Source organism: Lethenteron reissneri, chromosome 44 (assembly GCF_015708825.2).
Source record: "Lethenteron reissneri isolate LAM-NWPU_2019-01 chromosome 44, ASM1570882v1, whole genome shotgun sequence".
In the NCBI taxonomy this organism is placed as follows: domain Eukaryota; kingdom Metazoa; phylum Chordata; class Hyperoartia; order Petromyzontiformes; family Petromyzontidae; genus Lethenteron; species Lethenteron reissneri.
In genome coordinates this window covers 4,936,221-4,954,701 of record NC_083822.1, presented here as the reverse complement: position 1 = coordinate 4,954,701, position 18,481 = coordinate 4,936,221, and the positions used below count along the sequence as shown (strand labels likewise).

Here is an 18,481-nt window from a genome sequence, read left to right as displayed (position 1 = left end):
AAGTGAATGGAAGTAGCCATATTTATGTTAGCCTCATATGCCGTAGCAGTAGTAGCATCATCGTCATCATCATCACCAGCAGCAGCAGAATCAACATCAGCAACAGCCACAACAGCAGCAGCAGCATCAACATCAGCAGCAGTAGCAGCATAATTACTATCAGCAGGAATATCAGGATCATCCACAGCATCATGAGCAGCAGCACCAGTAGCAGCATATTTTTTAAATTTTTTATAACATAATTAAACTCAAATATTTGCTATCATATATGAACGCTCATTAATTTGCTGAAAAAACATCTTCATTGATAGAGGACTGCAGAGCTTGGGCAATTGTTGGTAGCGCCGGCTCACTACCTGGCTGCTGCTGCTGCTGCTCCCGCCGTGTCCAGCTGTCAATAGCCCCTTCTTCGCGATTGTGAGAGATGCAATTCGCACGAGCCACGGCGACGCGATACATACATACATAGTAAACAAAAGTAAACATTATTACAATTATATTTTTAATCATCAGCGGCATGAGCCATTGCAAGGCCGCAATCCTCAACCTTACACGATACAACTGCACGAGGTCGCTGGCAATGGAGACAAAGAAATATCCAGTCAACACGAAACGTTGGCCTCACGTTGTGCCAACCTTGGCCTCACCGGCTCCACCCACATGCCAACAGTGGCACAGCGTTGCAGTTTTGCTGGGTAGTTATTTCGCATCTCAAACGCTCCCAACGACCCAACCCCCTTCAACTGCAATGAAACATCGCAACACAGCGCGTTATATATTTTGCTTTATTCCATCTGCATTTATTGATTTCTCTATATATTTTTTTAAGTCTTATGGGTAACACCTGCTATTACGGTATACACTGTAAAATGAAGCCGTAAAAGTGTCTTCTTGGCTGACATTTCCCACGGTAGTCCTGAGCCAGCGCTGGCAATTCCACATTCCTATGGCGTGGGGCGAGTGTATCTGTCTCTGTTGACGTGCCACAAAGTGGTGCAATTATTTTTTCCGCAAGACGATCAAAGGCCCTCCCCTTGCCCCCCCCATGACGTGGGGAGAGCTCCATCCAGCAGTGGTTTCACAAAGGGGCTGGGCTGGTCATTCACATGCACAACCCAAAGGCAGCACAAAAATAAGATCAACATTTCTATCGCGAATTCTCCCTCGCATGAATCTCAACAGGAATAAATCTTACATGGCCCCGTGATATTAACGATAGGAATTCATATTTACAAATGTTAGCTTACAGTTTTCGCTATGTCTGGTTTTGCAAACCGAAGAGACATTTTTTTTCACAATATCTGCACGTAAACGGAGAGAGACAAAATCAACTAATGCTTGAAATTTTAGATCATTCACGTCATCCAACGCAGTCAGTCCACATGTGGAGAAGATGTTTGCATTGCGTGGGGCCATATTCCAATTGCCACACATGTTTACGCCAAGGTTACAAATGTTTGTGGTGCTGCGGAGGCAGCGATGATGCCACCGCACCACCGGTGCCAGACTAGGTGTACTTGTACGATTGTGTTGTATGATGATTCTGTTGACAGATTCTACACGGCGACCAAAGAGAAGATCTGAATGCAGATGTTGGGTGGTGGAAATCGCTATGGTGGTGGTAGCAATGATGATTGTGGCAATGATGGTGGAGATGATGGTGGTGGTGTGGCTCTTCTGCTGATCTAGCAGAAGGAAGCAATAGGATGAGGTGTCCGTTATTACCTCTGACCCTGACCATGATCTTTATGCTGGTTTTATCCACCGTATCTTCCTGGGATAGCACTCCATTGGTGACCCTCACCCTGCGGTGGAAATTCCTAATTCTCATGGCAGGGGCCCAATCTTCGTACGGTGCCACTGCTGTAAACTTCACATGAAGTGGTACTCATTTGATTGACCACAACACTCAAATGATCAAATCCTCTCCCGTCAGATCTCGCAAGAGAATCAGAGTTGAGCCTGGCAGGCACTTGGATTGGAGACTGCCAGCTGTTGCAGGTGTGGGTTGTGAGATGGGCTCGATGCCTTGATCCAGTGGTGGAAATTCCACATTCCCACTCGTTTCCCACTGTCCCCCCTCACCCCAATCTTCGGTGGCGAGTTGTTAACTACCTCGCTTGGTATACAGGAGGTCGTGGGTTCGATCCCGACACTGACGCCTGCTGCTGTATATTTGGAGTTTGCATGTTCCCCCAGTGGTCACGTGGATTTTCCTCCGGGTCCTCCGGATTTTCCCCTCCACGTTTTAGAATCAGCGCGCGTTTTCAGAGTATTTGGCTGCTAGAAATGTCCACGTGATGATAAGCCACTTCTTTGCGCTTTCATTTGTGATGGCGAGGTCGCTTCTGAAAACGATCTATACAGTTCAGTGGGCCTTACCGGATAAAATAAAACAAAATTAAATTGTGCGGTGCTGACACCACCCCACCATGAACCTTGGCCACGAGCCACCACTGGCAATGCCGTGAACGCAACGAATACCGCCACCGCCGCTTCACGACGTTATATGTCGACTCCACGCCGTGAGCGGACAACATAATTGGATGTGAAGGGACGGATCTTGTGCGAGCTCAGCCATGAAACGATGATTATCAAAGTCTGCTTGACCCATCTGAACGCTCTCGGCACCGCTTCAGATTTCCCCCGAGTGGGAAATTACCTGCAATTCAGACTTTTGCCCCGCTCATTGTTTTGTGTGCCCTCTGCGTGCGCGTGTGTACCCATCAGCCGGGGGGATTTCCTGCTCACGTGAGCATTGAGGCAGTGGCCATCTCCTGTTTACAGCCCTGAGTCAGTGGTGGATATTCCACATTACTGTGACGGGGGCAAGTCGCTCTCGAGGACAACAACTGTCGATGATGGACCGAGCCAACCTCAGACCAAGAGTTGAAAATTGCAACCTTCCGATTGTGAGCCACTCGCTCTATCACCGAGCTGGCCGGCCTTGTTACGAATGGATAACGAACAAGGCACGACCATCAGTCCCAGCCAAAGTCCTGTCCCACCATCTGGTAGAACTTGAGGTTGAACGGCCGATAGAATTCACGGAGCCGCTGCAGCAGCTCGGGCTCAATGTGCGGGTGTGGCCGACCCTTGCTGTTGCCCAGGCAGTGAGGCTGGCCCCAGTGATTCTCCTCTCCATCACCACCGGCCCACTCACCCCTCTCGTCATACTCATCGTCCTCCACCGCCTCCGCATCCCCGTCCTCCTCCCCCGAGTCCCGGTGCTCCACCTCGTCCTCCTCATCCTCCTCCTCGTCTTTCCGCTCGTTCTGCTTGACCTCTTCATCTCCAACATTGCCCACGTCAACGTCGACATCGCCGACATCTCCGTACGTCCAGCTCCCGCCCCTGCCACGCATCCGCGCGATCCGCCGTCCGACCTTCCTGGCGCTCCCGCTACCCCTGAGTCTCGCGCCTCGGTCTCCGACACTCAGTCCATCGGTAGCAGCAGCAGCGGCACCAGCGCCAGCGCCAGCAGCAGCAGCGATGCCTCCGCGTCGCAGGCAAGGGAAGCCCTTGGTGGCGTTGAAGTAGAAGTGCCTCCTGGTGACGAGGCGCGCGATGCCGAGGAAGTCCTGCACGCGCGCCAGCTCGGCGGCGGGCCGCGTCGCCAGCCGCTCGCCACTCACGAAGAGCATGCTCTCGCGCGGGAAGTGTCGCAGCCAGCGCTCCAGGTGGCGCGCGTAGAGGCCGATGCGCAGGGCGCTCCAGCGCGGCTCCACCGCGGGCGCCGCCGCCGCCGAGCCGTTGCGGAAGGCGAGCCGGCGGAACGGCGGCGTCCCCCGCGGGCGCTTGGCCAGCGTCTGCGCGTAGTCGGAGACGGCGCGCGTCACGGGGTCGCGCACCACCACCAACAGCTTGGTGCGCCCGCCACCCATGGCGCGGATGCGGGCCGGCGCCTCCCGCGTCACGAAGTAGCTCGGCGTCTTCTCCATCGTGATCTGCCCGGGCTCCGTGGGCGGCATGAGGCCCCTGTGGGTCGCGCGCACGCGGCGTTAATAATGATGATGAGCTGCTCAAACTAAACTGTGTTTTGTTTTACCGTGGTAAGGCTACAGATCGAGGGCCGGACACGACCCACGACCTCACGCTTTGTATTTTATTTTACCTGGTAAGGCTCACTGAGCTATGTAACTCTTTTTCTTTTTTACAAGCGACCTGGCTATCACAAATGATAAATCAACACTGTGACTTATCACGTGGACATTTCTAGCAGCCAAATACTCTGAACGCGTGATGCTGATTCTTAATGCGAAGGGAAAAAATGGAGGACCTGGAGAAAAATCATCGCAACCACGGGGAAAACATGCAAACTACAGATATGCAGGCATCAGGTTCATGATTGAACCCACGACCTCTTGTCTACCAGGCGAGGTCGTAAACATCTCGCCACGTTCATGAGGCGCAATTCATCTGGGGGTCTCTTAGCCACGGCGAGCCGGTGTTGCGGCGAATTATCGGACGCGCGGAAAACCGCGAACCCGAAACCCTCTCGCTGCTCCAAGGTCTCGCCGTTCAGGCGTCGAATTCAGAAGCGTTTAATAGTGCCACTGGATCTCGAGTTCGTGGCAGGATGGCGTGAGAGACGGATGCCACTCGTACGTCCACAGCGTCGAGCGGTGGTGATGACGGCATAGAAACAAACAAACAAACAAAAAATCAATATTCTTGGATCTTTCGGTAAAGTCACGTGACTTTACCGAAAGATCCAAGAATATGAATACCTGCAGTCACGAAAGCTTTAAATCGAAAATAATCAAAAACTCAAAAGTGTTGCGATGATGGTGAAAACACTCACATCAGTGCATCAAGAGTATAATGATTATACATGATGGGCATTCACAAGGCTACACGTGTATGCACGGCCCTTTTGGTGAATCCACTGCTTATGATGAGGGCCTCCCCGTGTTGCGTGGATTGCAAGAGGTGCGTTGCCACTCTGGCCAATGTGCCGTTGGTGACGGTGGGTAGAATAGATTACGGGGGCATAGACATATAGTCCAGCAGTGGATCGAGCTGGAGTGCCCTGTGCTCCCCACCACATCGCTCTGCTCGAGGTATGGGATCGACAGTTGCCCCATCACACGTGTGAGTATTCTCTGGGTGCTCCAGTTTCATCCCAACATGTGGGAACGCTCAACAATTGGCTGAAAACATCTTAATATATCGAGGACTGCAGAGCTTGAGAATATTATTTGGCGGGACAGGCTCACCACGTGGCTGCATTGCCTCTGGTTCCTCGGCAACTGTGAGATACAATTTGCACGATTCATGATGCGATACATACAATTTACAATTATTATTTCCATTGTAAATATTGTGACAACCTGTGTGTGTGTGTGTGAATGGTGGTCACCCATCCCAGGACAATCCAGGAGCTCTTCTGGTGCTTCGTATAGAACGGTGTGTGTCCGCACGCGAGGCTGCGTGGCGCTGTGATTAGCGCACTTGACTTACAACCTAAGGGTCACGAGTTCAAATCCCAGTCGAGAGTTGACACTGACCATTATCCCTCCGGGGAAATGGAGAGAGGCCCGACTTCCTGTTGCGCCATCAACAATGGTCAACCAACGGAGATATCCCCCCCCCTCCACTCCTCAATCCCATCCGCGCCACGGGAATGTGAAATTCGCAGCCCTCTGGTTCAGTGCCACCACGAACATGGAGACAATATTACTTCTTTGACTCCGTGTGTCGACGGTGTTGTTTGTGAAAACGTCCCACTGAATTAGGGGCTCTAACTCCTCCCACCGCCGAGACCCCAAACGTTGCTATTTTATTGAAAGTTGCCAGAGAAAATAGTTTTACTTTTAAATTTGTTTTATTATTTAAAATCTTCAAATTTCTGCACCGCCCACCCCCCTATTAAAATATCTCGATGGACCTCTGTAGCCCCTTCTTCGAAATGCAGTACTATTGACATCTGCTCAAATAACCCCGATGATCAAAATTCGTGTGGAGACCTTCATCCAGCAGCGACATGACCAAGGGCTGGTACATTTTTACTATCATTATTATTAAACTCGATTCTGCACTTTTTTTTCTAGTTATTCCTCCCAGATTGTTATTCCACCCCAGATCTCCCCGTGCATTTCTTAAAACCCTCGCACTGGCTCTGAATTAATATCACCCACCGTTCGATTCAATGATCGATCGACTCATTGGAAAATGAAGGTTTCCTTCAGATAAGCGTGCCACCGGTTTGTATTTTCTCTGCTAACACTCAACAGGTGGCTCTGGAGACTCGTCGGGGCAGAGCGGGAGAGAAATTGGGAGTCGGGGGGGGGGGTTAGAGAAAGGAAGAGCACGGGGGGGTGGGGGAGAGAGAGAGCGGGTGAGATGGAGAGGGAGGCGCTCCGTTATAAGCCTCTAAAGAATACAACAGCTCAGTTGTCATAGAGACAGATGCAGACTCGGATGCACAAAGGAAGAGCAAGGATGCACACGCACGCACAAAAAAAAGAGACAAAGACTTCCCCATTTAACTGAATAGACCCCGAGAGCAAGCGCTGTCGACGAGCACGTGTTCCTGCCAGCGATTGAGGGTGGTGGAGGGTGGTGGTGGTGGTGTTGTGGCCAACACCGCGACTCGATAAGCTTTGTCTCGCCGCTGACGATGTTTACACGCGGGCGGCAGATGCTACTTCTTTTTTATTTTCAGGCTGAGCCGACCTCACGGAGGCATTCATCACCGATGTTGGCCGTGAGCGCGGGGTTGAACTCGGGTCGCCGGGTTTGCAGCGTAGTGCGCCTACCACTGCACTACCGCTCCCCACACATACAAATGCCAGACTGTTGGGGCGAGTTCTGTTAGCGAGCACCCATGAAGGCCAGTAAGGCACATGGTGTGGTGGGTGGCTAACCCCATATGCAGTCGCCTTTGTCTCCCCAGTGCTGATGATAACACACCACACCAGGCACTCATTGAATGCTGAATCGCTTTGGGGGATGCCCATACATACACATACAAATGCACACAAAAGAGAAAATGCGTTGCAGTTAATATCTGCCGACGGCACTGAGCCAGTGGTGGAAATTCGACATGATCATGGCCGTGACCAGTCCATCCACACGCCTTCCCGTCTCCCCACCACCCGTTTGCCTCCTCCCGTCACTGCGACCTCCGCCCCCCCACCAAGCCCTCTCGAGTAAACGCGTGTTTACGTTGACGAATGGCAATGAAAACGCCGATGTACGCACATCTTCCATATGTTTATGCGCATGCAATTAACCGCAACTGCATGCACACATGCACGCAACCAAACACGCCGATTGATTCGCATATACACCGTTGCGTAAAGGCTTCCCCCCCAAAACCTCAATGTGGTCGGTCCTAGACGCTAGATGGCCATACTTCACCACGCCGGGTCACGCGGGTTACCGACCGCTCAAACGCAAAAGGGTGGCACTCGTGCCGTTTGCAAGAGTGGTAGGAAATTCCACATTCTTTCGGTGCGGGCCGGAAACTTTTATACCAAAGCCCCGAACCTAGCAACACGAGTTCGACTCCCGGTCCGATTCACGGCTAACGTCAGTGGCGGTTGTACCCTGCACTGTTCCTGGGACCCTCGTTTAATTAACCGGCAATGACCAGCCGTGATGCATCACACTCCACTGTTGTACTGTGCTTCTGTGCTCCAACTTCGAAAGTCCACGACTTCACCAATCCGTGTAGACCGGCGTGGTGAAGTATAGTTAAACAACCCCCCAACCCCGTGACTGACATGGAGACCTCTACCGCAGAGCATGGCTCCACGTACCGCACTCCCACCATTTGGCTGGCCACGATTTAGACCTTCAAATCAAATCTCTCTTTTTTTTCCTATCTTGTTTTCTACTGACCCGTTCGTATCGTGTCATCTTTGTCCCCCGTCTCGTATGCACAGATTGTGTTCACTCTATTCGCCTAAATGTGACGTTATTGTGTTAATGCGCACGCGACTGATTGTAAACCGTAATGGTTAACAGCCCTCTGTTAATCCACCGCTATGGTGAACGCCTCCATGTACACTGCATCTGTCACGGGAGTTCTTTGACCATACTTCACCACGCGAGGCCATTCGAGTCGGTGTTGGTGGTGTGGGGGCGAAGGGGCTCACGATCGGTTGAGATATCAACCGATTACCGATGGCAGCCGTGCCCGGGAATTGAACTCATTGCTGCCAGGTGCGTAGTGCAGTGCGCTCACCACTGCGCGACCGACGCACTCCGAGTTGATGAATCCAAGGCCCGTAGCCATGGAGTCAACATTGGGGGGGGGGGGGGGATCAAATCTTCCAGGGGATCTGGGCTCCCCCCCCCCCCCCAGAAAAAAATATATCTAAATTTGAAAAGATTTTCCTGCCATTTCCTGCATAAAATAAAAAACTAACACATAGGATGGACTTTTTATTTATTTTTTACAATAATGTCTTATAGTGTATTGTATTACATTCCTCTGATTTTTCTTTTTAACATTTTCTTGTTTCATTGTATGTAATGGCAGAGCTTAGGCATTTATAAAGTACAACCATAACCACAATCATATAAACATAAATCTATTTTATCGTGAGCCCGTAGGCCCAGGCAAGGTGGCTCACCCGTTAGTTAAATTTGTGAGAGGTCAAACTGAGTTTGGTGGAGTTCGTTTGGGACGAGTCTCTTAATTGCTGTATCTAAAACAAATGGCGTGTTCTGCGGAGTATACACTTTCACGGAAAATAAGACGCATCTCAAACGTGTGCCCAGTATCAATAAAGATATATAAATGTGGTCTCACACGCGCACGCACGCACGCGCATGTGTGCCCGATTATAAGACGCACCCAGAAGTTGTACTCTAAAAAACAGGCCTAACACGCACCCTCTAATTCGGAACAAATCATACGCGTAGTAATAAAGGTGACACGTGGTAGTGCTATCAGTGACACGTGTAGTGATATAGGTAACACGTGACATAAGTGACACGTGATATAAGTGACACGTGTAGTCCTTTCGCCCTTCCTGAGTGAACGGCAGCTGTGGGCAAGCAAGCCTTTGCTGATGATTAGAACGTTTGATGTGGGGCTCCATCCAACATCGCTGGGTGGATGTGGATCTCTGGTCGCTGTGCCTAGCCCTGCCAGCGTGTGTGGGTATGGGACTTTGAAGGGCGCTGAAACAAAACGTGGCATCACATTCATCGTCCAAACTCTCCAATGTTGGCAGACCTCACCCCACCCCCTCCGACAACAATTAAACAATGAGGGGGTTGGGGGAGCAAAATGTACTACATCCAATAATCCCCATCAGCCATGGTCCATCCACTGCTGGACGCGCGCCTCGCTAAGCCGCCGCCTCTCTTGATTTCGCTTTTTTCCTGATCGCCAAACGTGGCCAACAGCGGCGCAGTGACGACATCCGTGGCTCAGTGGGGTGTGGCAATCGGCCACGTGGGGCCCAAACATGCGATTTGTTCTCTTGTTGAAAAACGATCTCAGGGTGGCTGTCAAGGGCGCCCACAACTCGTAGCTTTGGCCACCACGAGGAGGGGGGCTTGGGGTTGGGGGCCAGCAAGGCACCCCCTGCTCCCCACGCTCAGCACCGTCATCGGTGGCCACTGAGATCGGTAGCTACGTTCTTCTGCCGAGAACGTGAGACTCGCACCAAGACTCTCCCCACGCGAGCTGCTCGTCATGTCCAGCCCTCCTCGTCCATCCATAGCTGCACGAGCGCCTCCCCACGCCGTGCCGCTCGTCGGGGTGGTGGTGGTGGGTGTGTGTGGTTGGGGGTTATTACCGCTGGACATTTGAACCTTATGGCGGGTCCCCGGGGTCCCGAATAGACGGAAGTCAAAATTGTAATCAAATTTTGGCGACTGCGTCCCACCGCGCGCATAAACGCCGTGACCCGCCTGGCACGGATCATTCTGTTGTCGTGTCGTCCAAGCGCAGCAGCGAGGACGAATGCGCAGAAGAAACTAAACTTTGAAACTTTGATGAGCGCATCGTGTAGAGCTCGTCTAGAGGAACATTTTGCCGTGTCGTTCGCCTTCAACAGACACAGAATGACGTCGCAACGCAGTTTATGCGAGAGCCGTGGGCCTTATGGGAACCCCGGGGTTCCGCCACGAGGTTCAATCGTGGACAACAACAACAAGAGCTCCATTGAGTCCTCCAGCACGAACACATCGTCTCCGATTGTGATCTGACTCGACCGCGATGGTCAACAGTGGGTTTGGTGAAGGCGTCAAGCGTTGGTTTTTTCCGCACTACCCCTGCAGCGGCGCTACGGCCACCTGCTATGCGCAGAACGTGACGGTAGCTCCCTCGCCGACATCGTCTGCACGGGCTCAGCCCGCTGCTTGGCTTCCGAAGGTCCGATTTGATCAGAGGCGTGGTTCGTTAAAGACAAACCGCAACTGGCGCATGGGCGATTACATTCGCGTCAGTTTTGTAAAAAAAAATAACGAACACGGATCTCCTCTTGGTTCTTTCGGTAAAGTCACGTAGAAGGGAAATAATAAAATAATAAAATAAAACATATTAAAATAATACAATTCTCACGACGTTTCGGCCACAACGCAAGCAGCCGTCCTCAGGTGAAGACCAGGTCTGTCGGGGAGACAGCGTCTGAATGACGCTGTCTCTGTACGTCACGTGGTACGCGTCATTCAGACGCTGTCTTTCCGACAGACCTGGTCTTCACCTGAGGACGGCTGCTTGCGTTGTGGCCGAAACGTCGTGAGAATTATTTTATTATGTTTTATCTGTATTATTTTATTATTTCCCTTCTACGTGACTTTACCGAAAGAACCAAGAAGATGAATCCCTGCAGTCACGAAAGCTTTAAATCGAAACACGGATCTCCTTTCACATATCTGTCAACATAAAAGTAAATTATATTTATATCGCTCTGTACGTCACGTGGTACGCGTTTAGCAATCATCAGGCGCGTGGAGCGGACGCGGCGAGTGGCAATCCATCGGGCGAATGTCAACGACGCCTGCCCCGGACACAACGGTCGCGTCGGGGTGGAACGAGCGGGTTACCTCACTCAGCCATCACCACCACCGCTGCCGTGGCATAGCAGACAACATTAACCGTGCACAATTGTAGCCTCCCTCTGCCTTGTTCACACGCCATGCAACATTAGAAGCGTGTGGTGACTTATAAGTAGCGACTTACAGAAGCACGTTTAGGGCGCCACGGTGGCTACGAGATGTTAACTACCTCGCCTGGTATACAGGAGGTCGTGGGTTCGATCCCGACCCTGACGCCTGACGCCTGGTGCTGTATATTTGGAGATTGCGTGTCTCTCTCTCTCATCATCATCATCACGGTGGCTAGGAGGTGTCAACTACCTCGCCTGGTATACAGGAGGTCGTGGGTTCAATCCCGACCCTGACGCCTGCTGCTGTATATTTGGAGATTGCGTGTCTCTCTCTCATCATCATCATCATGGTGGCTAGGAGGTGTTAACTACCTCGCCTGGTATACAGGAGGTCGTGGGTTCGATCCCGATCCCGACCCTGACGCCTGCTGTATATTTGGAGATTGCGTGTCTCTCTCTCATCATCATCATGGTGGCTAGGAGGTGTCAACTACCTCGCCTGGTATACGGGAGGTCGTGGGTTCGATCCCGACCCTGACGCCTGCTGCTGTATATTTGGAGATTGCGTGTCTCTCTCTCATCATCATCACCGTGGCTAGGAGATATTAACTACCTCGTCAGGTCTACATGAGGTCGTGGGATTCATTCCCGACCCCTGACGCCTGCTGTGTATTTGGAGTTTGCGGGGTCTCTCTCCCAGTGGTCGCGTGGATTTTTCTCCGGGTCTTCCGGCTTTATCCCTCCACATTTATAAAACACGCGCTTGGATTATTTGGCTGCTATACATTTCCACACGATAAGCCACTTCGTTGAGCTATCATTTGTGACCAGGTCGCTACTGAAAATTTGCTATATAGCTTAGTGGGCCTTACCTGGTAAAACAAAAAAATAGTTTAGTAGTTTTAATTACAATTTTAGTTTACACCTTTTATTGTTGCACATACAGGGACCGATATATGACCGAGATATATCGCCTGTGCTTTGTTGTTGTTGATCATGGGTGATTAAAAGCACCCGTGGGTTACCCTGTGAGTAGTTTCTGCCACGACGAGGGGGTGATTGTTCAGCAACGGCGAAGAGGTCTCTCCCGTGCTTCATGATAATCAATCAACCGAGTCATTTTCGCAGCCTCACGAACAACACTCGCGGATGGTGACTGGCCAAACATTCGTCCCCCAAATGTTGGGACTCTTATGAAATCTTTTTTTTGAGTCTGGAGACTTAGCGAGACGTTTCTGGATACAATTAGTGCATAATAACATTGTTATTCTTGGTTATTTCGGTAAAGTCACGTAGAAGGGAAACAATAAAAAATATATTAAACAATAAACATTTTCACGACGTTTCGACTGCAACACAAGCAATCATCTTCAGGTGTGAAAACCACAGCAAGAAAATTTGAAAAAAGTGGCGTTTTTTTATTTTCTTGCTGTGGTTTTCACACCTGATGACGATTGCTTGTGTTGCAGTCGAAACGTCGTGAGAATTTTATTTTATATATTTTTTATTTTATTGTTTCCCTTCTACGTGACTTTACCGAAAGAACCAAGAATATCAATCCCTGCAGTCACGAAAGCTTTAAATAAAAAAAATAACATTGTTGTCTTTATTACAGGATTAGGCCTCAAGTAAAGTAGCGAATACCGCTGAAAAATTAGTCTCGGAAAATCTTGTAAGCCAAGCATGGTCGAGGCTGGACAGTGCTTGGTTGGGTGACCAATCCACATGCATAAAACAGGTGTTGTAGGTTTACGTGGGGTTACGTTTTCTATACTCTTAGTTCTTTCGGTAAAGTCACGTAGGTAAAAAATGAAATTAAAATTAATAAAAATAAAATAATAAAATCACGACGTTTCGGAGGCAACACAAGTCTCCGTCATCAGGTGGGACCGTCACAGCCAGATTTGCTGCATCAAGTGAGGCAGGGATTCCAAGATGCAGGTTCTTACATACAAGTTATCGCCTAGGGGACAATGCAGTGAAATCAACACTGTTGTATTGTACTACGCGCCAACGTCTATGCTTCACCAACCCCCACCACTCAGCGCGGTGAAGTCTGGTGTCAGGTGGTCCTCACCCGAGTGACAGGAGACCAGTCCGTGAAACGCGTGTCGCAAGAGAAGGCAATCTCCGATGGGCAGCGATTTGACAACTTTAAGCGAGTGACTTTGAACGCTCTAATTAGGGGTTATGAACGCCAGGCTTGCGTAATCCACCGCGCCTCCCCATGTTGATCAGTGTTTTCGTTCGAACGCAAATCACATCGCGTCGTTGATGAACGCTGCCCGCGCCTCATGATTGCTCAACACGTTACGCACAGAGCGCTGAGTCGACAACCCAGAGCACGACGGACGCGCACACAAAGACAAAGATCCCCGCTTTCGATGCGAACAGACTTTTGGGGTAAGCGCTGTCAGCGAGCTCCTATTAAAGGCCGGCACGGCACGCGAATGGGTGGGTTGCCAGCTGCCACGCACGACCGCCTTTGTCTCCCGCGTGGCGGGATGTTCACACACCGCACCAGGTAGCGTACTCGTTTGAGGCCGAGTCGACCTAGGGGAGGCCAAGGACCGGTTCAGATTTTGTTCGAAAATCGAACTCGGCTCTCCGGGCTCGTAGCGCAGCGCGCCAACCGCTAAATTACAGCTGCAACGTCACATTGTGGTCACTCACGCACACGAGATCTCAATATTAATTGCAATTGGCATAGCAATTCGCCCTCTCTATATCCCGATGGGGGGGGGGGGCACGCTCACACACACACACTATGTCTATCAATTTCGATCAGCGCTCTCAACACGCGCAAGACATCAAAATCGATTCGAATTGGCGCTTTGTATACCGATGCAAGCACGCACACCGTGCCCAAACACAGCCCTGTGTCAATCCACTGCTGGATAAAGGCCTTCCCCACGACGCATCGGGCATGGGAATTGATTGACCATACTTCACCACGCCGGCCAGTGCGAGTTGGTGAAGGGGTGGCCAGGGAGGCACGAAAACCGGTTCAGATATCGCTCGGTATCGATGCTCGCCGTGGCCGCGAATCAAACTTGTGTGGCGCTAACAACCACTGCGCTATCCCTCCACCCACGGGAGTTCACAGCTCCACGCTGGCGAGATGTTAACTACCTCGCCTGGTGTGCAGGAGGTGGTGGGTTCGACCCTGACGCCTGCTGCCGTATATTTGGAGTTTGCGTGTCTCTCTCTCATCATCATCACGGTGGCTAGGAGATGTTAACTACCTCGCCTGGTGTGCAGGAGGTCGTGGGTTCGACCCCGACCATGACGCCTGCTGCCGTATATTTGGAGTTTGCGTGTCTCTCTCTCATCATCATCACGGTGGCTAGGAGATGTTAACTACCTCGCCTGGTGTGCAGGAGGTCGTGGGTTCGACCCCGACGCCTGCTGCCGTATATTTGGAGTTTGCGGTGTCTCTCTCTCCCCGTGGTCGCGTGGAGAAGCACCTGGCGCGTGGTTTAAGGCAGCCACGCATTTGCAAATAAGCCACTTCGATAAGCTATAATCTGTGGCAAAATCGCGTCTTGAAAAATAGCTCTATTGTTCAGTAGACCTTAAAATAGTCTAGCATTAGTTTAAATACATAGTTTAATCAATTAAAATCGGGGCTTTTGTTTTACGCTGGACGTGTTTCTCAATCATCGGACGCGTGCGGCGTGTACTATGTTTGTGTTTGAACGGGGGAGATTAGAACGCGTGGAAAGGCGTTCCGTGGTGGGTTGCTCGGACGCTGCAGCCAGTATCTGTTCCATTCCAACCCTTCTCACTGCAATGCTGAGAGATGGAAGAGCCAAAGGCGCAGCCTTGCAATTGCCTATTCACGCTGATGCGGACAGAAGCGCTTCCACTCTAGGGAGCTCCAGAGAACACTTTTTTTAAAGATGGTATTTGTCCTACTTGGCCAGACGACTTCGAATACGCCGAAGTACCCACACTTCCCCCCACCACGCGTCACCTACCCGTTGATCACAACAACTGCCGTGTTACCGATTCATACCGCCGGGCGGTGGCTGAAACTCGCGGGGCATACTTCAAGAAACTTGCCTAAATTAACAAAAATGTCAACTACCGCGCCCGCGAGATCGAACGGAACCGGCGACCACGGCATTGCGAGCCCCATCGCATCCTCGCCCCTGAGCGAACGGGCGAGTGACCCCCGTTGCCCGGGCCCCCTGTCTCCGTGGGCTCCCTCACCTGTACCACTCAAGGCCCCTCTCGTAGTTGCGATCGAAGAAGTGAGCTTCTGCCCCCAGGGCGCGCACGGCCGGGTGGAGCCTCAGGGCTTCGAGCAGCGCCCGGGTGCCCCCCTTCTTCACCCCGATGATGAGCGCCTGCGGAAGCCTCTTGCAGCACGGAATCCCGAGTTCCGATTCCTCCGCTTGCCCTCCATCCCTCCTTTCCAACTCGTCCGCGTCCTCCTTTCCCAGATCGGCATTGTCCCAATCAGCAACATCATCATCGACATCAACATCGTCGTCGACATTCCTCTTCGTCTTCTCATTGTGCTGGATGCCTGCCGCTGCTCCTCCGTCGTCCTCATTGTTCTCACTCATCTCCTGCAGAGCGCGCAGTCCAGAGCCCCGTTCGCGAGTCTTCGCCGAGCCGTGCGCTCTTGCCGCGTGCGGAGTCTTGGAGCCCCGTGCGAGGCCCTCTCCTCCCCCGTCGCCTCCTTCTCCTCTCCTCCCTCCACCTCCTCCTCCTCCACTCGACTGGCTCGCGTAGCCTCGCCTGCTGAGAGGGGGAGCCTGGATGCTATCCTCTTCATCTTCATCTCCTGCTGCTGCTGCTGCTGACCATGCCATTGCTGCTCTTCCTTCTGATCCTGCACCACCTGCCCCCGAGGCTGCTCCCACGCGTCGCCCGGTTACTCGCCCCTCGTCCACCGCCCCCGTTACGCCGATTCCTCCTCCTCCTCCACCACCACCAGCAGCAGCAGCCGCTCCGCTTCCTCCCCCCTCGCTACCACCCCCCGTCGGCAGCGTCTCGGCGGCGTGCTGGCAGCTCGGCAGGGAGCAGAGGAAGAGGTAGGTGGAGAGGAAGAGCGCGGAGAGCATGACCAGGAGCGGGCTGCTGAGACGCACGGGGAGACCGACGAGGAGGAGGAGGCGGTGACGATGGCGTCGGGCGGGGAGAGTCGGGAGCAGCGGGGCAAGTCCCTGCGGCCCCGCGGGGCTGGTGGCCGTCCTCGCCATGCTGCCCGGCCCAGAGAGTTCGAGCCAACAACATATTGCAGCGGCGAGCCGGAGCGTGAATCCCCTCCTACCCCACTCTTCCCCTTTGTTGTTGTTGTTGTGTGTGTTTTGGTGTCTGTGTGTGTGTGTGTGTCTCTGTGTGTGTGTCTGTGTGTGTGTCTTGGTGTCTGTGTGTGTGTGTCTGTGTGTGTCTGTGTCTGTCTATGTGTGTGTCTGTGTGTCTGTCTGCGTCTGGGTGTGTCTCTGTCTGCGTGTGTGTGTCTATCTGTGCCTGTGTGTATGTCTGTCTGCGTGTGTGTCTGTCTGTGCCTGTGTGTGTGTGTCTGTCTGCGTGTGTATCTCTGTCTGTGCCTGTGTGTGTGTCTGTCTGCGTGTGTGTCTCTGTCTGTGCCTGTGTGTGTGTGTCTGTCTGTGTGTGTCTGTCTGCGTGTGTGTCTGTGTGTGTCTGTGTCTCGTCACTCTACGCGATGTGGGCGGGAGTGGTGGTGGTGGTGAAGGGTGAGTGGAGATGAATGTCGGTGATCGTGCGGAGTGGTGGTTGCGGTGATTAAAGCTGGCGGTGCTGTTGGGGTTGACGATGGTGGTGGTTGTAAAAGCACGAGTGACGGTGGTGGTATGCAGGTGGTGGTATGATGGTTGTAGTGATGACGGTGATGCTGATGGTTGCTGTTAGCAGTGATGTTACCAGCGGTAGCAGTGATGAAAGCTGGCTGTCGTGGTTGCAGTAATTCAGGGTGGTGATAATATTAAAGTGAGCAATTCCTAATTGTCAAGTGTATGGGTATGGATGGATTATGTATGACTATGTTTCTTTGAGTGCACTTGTGTTTGTGAGCACACGTGTGTTATATGCGAGAATCTTTACAAGTGTATGTATTGTATACAGCATTCGGTGTGCTGGTGAGTGTTACGTGGTGGATACGACATGATGTGCGTGTACATGTTGCTGTGCGTACACGTATGCTCGTGTGTGCCAGTGTTATGTCTATGCTTTGTGTGTTCCAGCGCACGTGTTAAGTGTGTACACATTCACGCGTACACAGGGAACACAGGCTACGTATGCGTTATGTAGAAAGTGTATTATACGATACGGATATGTTACTTGTTTGAAGAGTGTCAGAGTCACCTACATACACAGTTGTGCATATTATATGTGCGCGTTTAGTTCGGTGAGCTGTGCGTACGTTGTAAATGAGATGTTACACAGCGCTCAGCAGAGTGTACGTGCGTAACGCGAGGCAGATTGACATCGTAAACGGCGTGTGCCTATGGCTCTCCGTGTCCCGTGCTATGTGTGCATCATAGATGTGCTTAGTACAGTGTATGTGTATGCGTGGTTCTCGCTACGAAAAGAACACTTTCCCCAACAGCCTGCGCAGGTTACACGGTGGATGTTTGCATAAAAAACGTGCGCGTGTGTATATATGTAAAATGCGTGTATAATAGCGTCTCACGTGTGTGTGTGTAGATGTCTATGTAAGTATAAAGTGCAGGCGAACAGCGCTTGCTCCAGCAAGCCCCGGTGAAGGCTCCTCTCCGCACGGCGGGGGAGGTCTGCGCGCGTGTGGGAAGGGAAGCGCCGCTCGCGCGCGGTGCCTACGATCGAGCAGGGGGACTTGACTCTTCTGGCAAGAACCACAGCCTCACTCCCTCCCTCCCCTCCTCCACTCACACCCACCCACACACCCAGGCAGTCTCCCTCCTCCTCCTCCTCACTTCGCCACCTCCCTCCTCCCACACAACAAGCACTGTGACACCACCCCCACCCAGCACCCACGTCCCACCCAGCCACTCATCCATCGGCACCCCCCCACACCTCCTCCTCCTCTCGAACTCGAACGCCATATCCACCCCGATCATACGCTGACACCAACGCACACAACTCCTTCCCACCCACTCATCCACCCACACCCCCCCATAAACCAACATCAACCCCCCACCCCAGCACTCCGTACCACCAAAAGACAAAGATCCCCCGTATGGAATTTAGCAGGACTTGGGGCAAGTGCTGTTAGCGAGCACCTGTGATGGCCGGACACGGCACACGATGGGGTGGCCAGCACCACGCCCGTCCGCCTTTGTCTCCCGAGTGGCGACGTTTGCACACCGCACCAGCTACTCATTTGAGGCTGAGTCGACCTAGGGGTGGACCGGGACCTGGTTCAGATAATCGTCAGCCGGTGTTGGCCGCGA

At 52.2% G+C, this 18,481-nt stretch overlaps 1 protein-coding gene across 2 annotated transcripts; it reads right to left on the bottom strand.

Moving 5' to 3' along the window:
- Positions 1-373: 373 nt before the first annotated feature.
- On the bottom strand, positions 374-17,923 carry LOC133353568 (uncharacterized). Of its 2 annotated transcripts, XM_061569902.1 has the most exons (3): positions 17,743-17,923; positions 15,291-16,289; positions 374-3,978 (listed from the first exon to the last, which is right to left on the bottom strand). In XM_061569902.1, exons 2-3 carry the CDS (start codon positions 16,286-16,288, stop codon positions 2,982-2,984), a joined length of 1,995 nt encoding a protein of 664 aa, XP_061425886.1. In that variant the 5' UTR covers position 16,289; positions 17,743-17,923; the 3' UTR covers positions 374-2,981. The 2 variants fall into 2 exon arrangements, with proteins under 2 accessions (XP_061425886.1, XP_061425885.1); XM_061569901.1 differs by having other exon boundaries at positions 15,291-17,923.
- Between the last annotated feature and the right edge of the window lie 558 nt (positions 17,924-18,481).